The sequence below is a fragment of the Teleopsis dalmanni genome, chromosome 1 (assembly GCF_002237135.1).
Source record: "Teleopsis dalmanni isolate 2A chromosome 1, ASM223713v2, whole genome shotgun sequence".
Lineage (NCBI taxonomy): Eukaryota > Metazoa > Arthropoda > Insecta > Diptera > Diopsidae > Teleopsis > Teleopsis dalmanni.
In genome coordinates, this window is record NC_051846.1 from 4,225,266 (window position 1) to 4,228,048 (window position 2,783).

Sequence of the window (2,783 nt, forward strand, 5' to 3'; positions counted from 1 at the left end):
TGACAAACTTCAAAAAAATAGTTTCCTACAAACTTGATTCTTCTGAAAGCAGTGGCAGAGAAAATGCTTAATTGTGTCTCTTTTCTGTAAGTTTTCTCAATTTCAGCAGTGGGTGCAGTTCCCATACACCAGTGACCAGAAACAGCTGCAGTAAGCAGCATTCACGCAGTCGCTTTTAAAAAGTTTTATAGGTCTAGTCTTGTTATATGAAGCCAATATGAACAGGGAAGTTAGACATGACTTGAAGATACAAGTCTTTAAATGCTTCACATTATACTAAGACCAAACTCAGATTTCTGTAAGAAATAAAACAAGAAATTTTCTAAAATAAAAATGATTTGTATAAACATTGTTTATCTCATAGAGATAATTATGTTTTATGTCAAACGTAATCAGCAAGTGTTTATTTAATCTATTTGCAGGAATATTTGGCATTTTATCTATCTAAGTATGATATAATTATCAGAACTTAATAAATAATATCTGAAGTATCCATCTTAATATTAATTGTATTACATGCAATAAACAATTAAACGTATAAAGCCTAAAAACTACTGTAATTTTGAGTAGACTACCAATCTGTACTGACAATAAAACGGCCTCCAAATCAACCGTCAACATGCCACATGATAAATAACGAAATATTGTGCAAATTTCCGATAAATTTTACTGATAACATTTGAAGTGATTTCGCATTGATAAGGTTGTTTGTATACTCACTTAGTAAGGTTAAAGCAGAGTAGAGTACCAGCAGTAAGTAACAGAGCTAATAATATTTTATTTCAAGTTAATTAATCACGAAAATTCAATTTCGAAATTTGCCAAAATTAGATGGTTTTCTCTGTAAATAATAATAAATTCTTTATCGCCGCTGCAAAATCAGTTGATATCAATACTTAATTGAAAAGCAAATATAATGTTTATTATAATAATAAAGAATAACAAAGTCATGTGAATAGTATGTGTTTAACAGTTTATTAACTTGACTCTGTTTATTGTCTTGAAAATCCAACACTAACACTAAATATATATACATATATTTATACATACATATATATAAACAATTTAAGCTCTTTTGGCATAGTTGCACAATATATTTGCATTATGAATTTCTTTACAAATGCTACATTTTAACAATTAAGTGTACAAAACACACAAATAACAATTATTAATTTAAATATTTTTAAATCTACTCTTGTAAACTGATTTTTGTTAAAAATGCATTCTTTTACACCTTCATCTTAAATTTTAAGCCAAATAAACTATAAAATTTTTTTTTACATTTTGATATTGTAATACATTTTAATGACTTTTGCATTTTTAAAAATATTATGTTTTTGGTGTAAGTATAGTTTACAATAATTTTTCTTCTACATATATGAGTACTACTTGATATATCATTGAGGAACCAGTTTATTTTTAAACTTAAGTATATTTCAAACTTCTATAACACATTTCAGATCTAATGGTACATGATCTTTTATTAACAAAGAGCCCTTACAAAGAATACCAAATATTAGTTTACACTTGGCGATTAATACAATTTATTTATATAATTTAACTAATATACAATAAAAATTGCAAACATCTTTTATTTTTATAAAAACATATAGCTTTTAAAATGCTTAATCAAATATTATGTTACGGTTCAAATATATATATTACGCATCACTTTTTCAGTTTAATTTTTATTTATCAAATCTGTGTATTTCATTTTTTAAATCGCTAATTTTTTCAAGTAAACTTTGTGTTAAAATTTGCATTTTAAACTTACTAATAAATATATACGCACTATAATAATTTTAATAATTAATAAAACATATTGTAAAAGTTGAAGTAAATTCTATTACAAATATTGGTAAAATTGTTTTATATGCAAAAATAATTTCAGTGGGTCGATTTCTGATATTGTTCATTATAGTTATTGTTTTTTATTCTCTTGTACCATAGGGATTTAATGCATCAATATATAATACTATTAGATTCCCTAATTAGTTTTCGAAGTTTGCATTATTTCATTAGTATGTTTGGCTTAGTATGTGTGCATTTTTAGTCATTTATGAAAACCATATTACATTTATTTGTCTCTATTATTTGTGCCAGTTTAAATCTACAGGAGTTCATTAATCCTTTTTAACTTTATTACAGTTTACTCTCTGTTCTAGTAACAACATCATATATGGCTTTTGCAATGTATTCTACATTATTTTCATTTATGCCACACATATTGATACGTCCTGATTTAAGTAAATAAATATGGTGATCTTTAATAAGATTGGCAACTTGTTCCTCTGTAAAGATAAAAATTATTAAAAAGTTATAAATTTATATTCTGCAATTTAAATGCAATTAAATACCATTTAATCCAGTATATGAAAACATTCCAATTTGTTTAATAATATGATTCCAGTTACCAGGGGTTCCTAGTTGTTTGAGATTTCCAACTAAAGCTTCACGCATTGCACGGATTCTATTTGACATAGTTTGTATTGACTCCATCCTTTAAAAATACAATAAAAAGTATTAACAAGAAGTACCAAGTACAACATATATAATATATATTAAAAGAATAAGTTATGCTTAAATTTCAAAATGATAATTAATTAATTAATTTAATTATTTGTATATATTAATTACAATAAATTAATTATTTATTCCTTAATAATAAAAAATTAAAATAGTTTATGATTAAACTATTAAAAATAGTTTAATTTCAATGAATTTTTTTTTTCTGCTTTAAAGAAAATTATTCATCTTTAAGTTTATTTATTTATAAGTTAAAA

The 2,783-nt window shown here is 24.3% G+C and overlaps 1 protein-coding gene across 1 annotated transcript; it reads right to left on the reverse strand.

Moving 5' to 3' along the window:
• Nucleotides 1-1,772: 1,772 nt before the first annotated feature.
• LOC119668712 (aspartate aminotransferase, cytoplasmic-like) lies at nucleotides 1,773-2,514 on the reverse strand. The gene is made up of 2 exons (XM_038078315.1): nucleotides 2,358-2,514; nucleotides 1,773-2,291 (listed from the first exon to the last, which is right to left on the reverse strand). Exons 1-2 carry the CDS (start codon nucleotides 2,497-2,499, stop codon nucleotides 2,143-2,145), a joined length of 291 nt encoding a protein of 96 aa, XP_037934243.1. The 5' UTR covers nucleotides 2,500-2,514; the 3' UTR covers nucleotides 1,773-2,142.
• Between the last annotated feature and the right edge of the window lie 269 nt (nucleotides 2,515-2,783).

Coding starts and splice junctions, on each gene's coding strand:
- LOC119668712 (XM_038078315.1), bottom strand. CDS start 2,499: ATGGAGTCAATACAAACTATGTCAAATAGAATCCGTGCAATGCGTGAA. Junction 2,292..2,357: donor TTCATATACTGGATTAAATG/GTATTTAATTGC, acceptor TTATCTTTACAG/AGGAACAAGTTGCCAATCTT.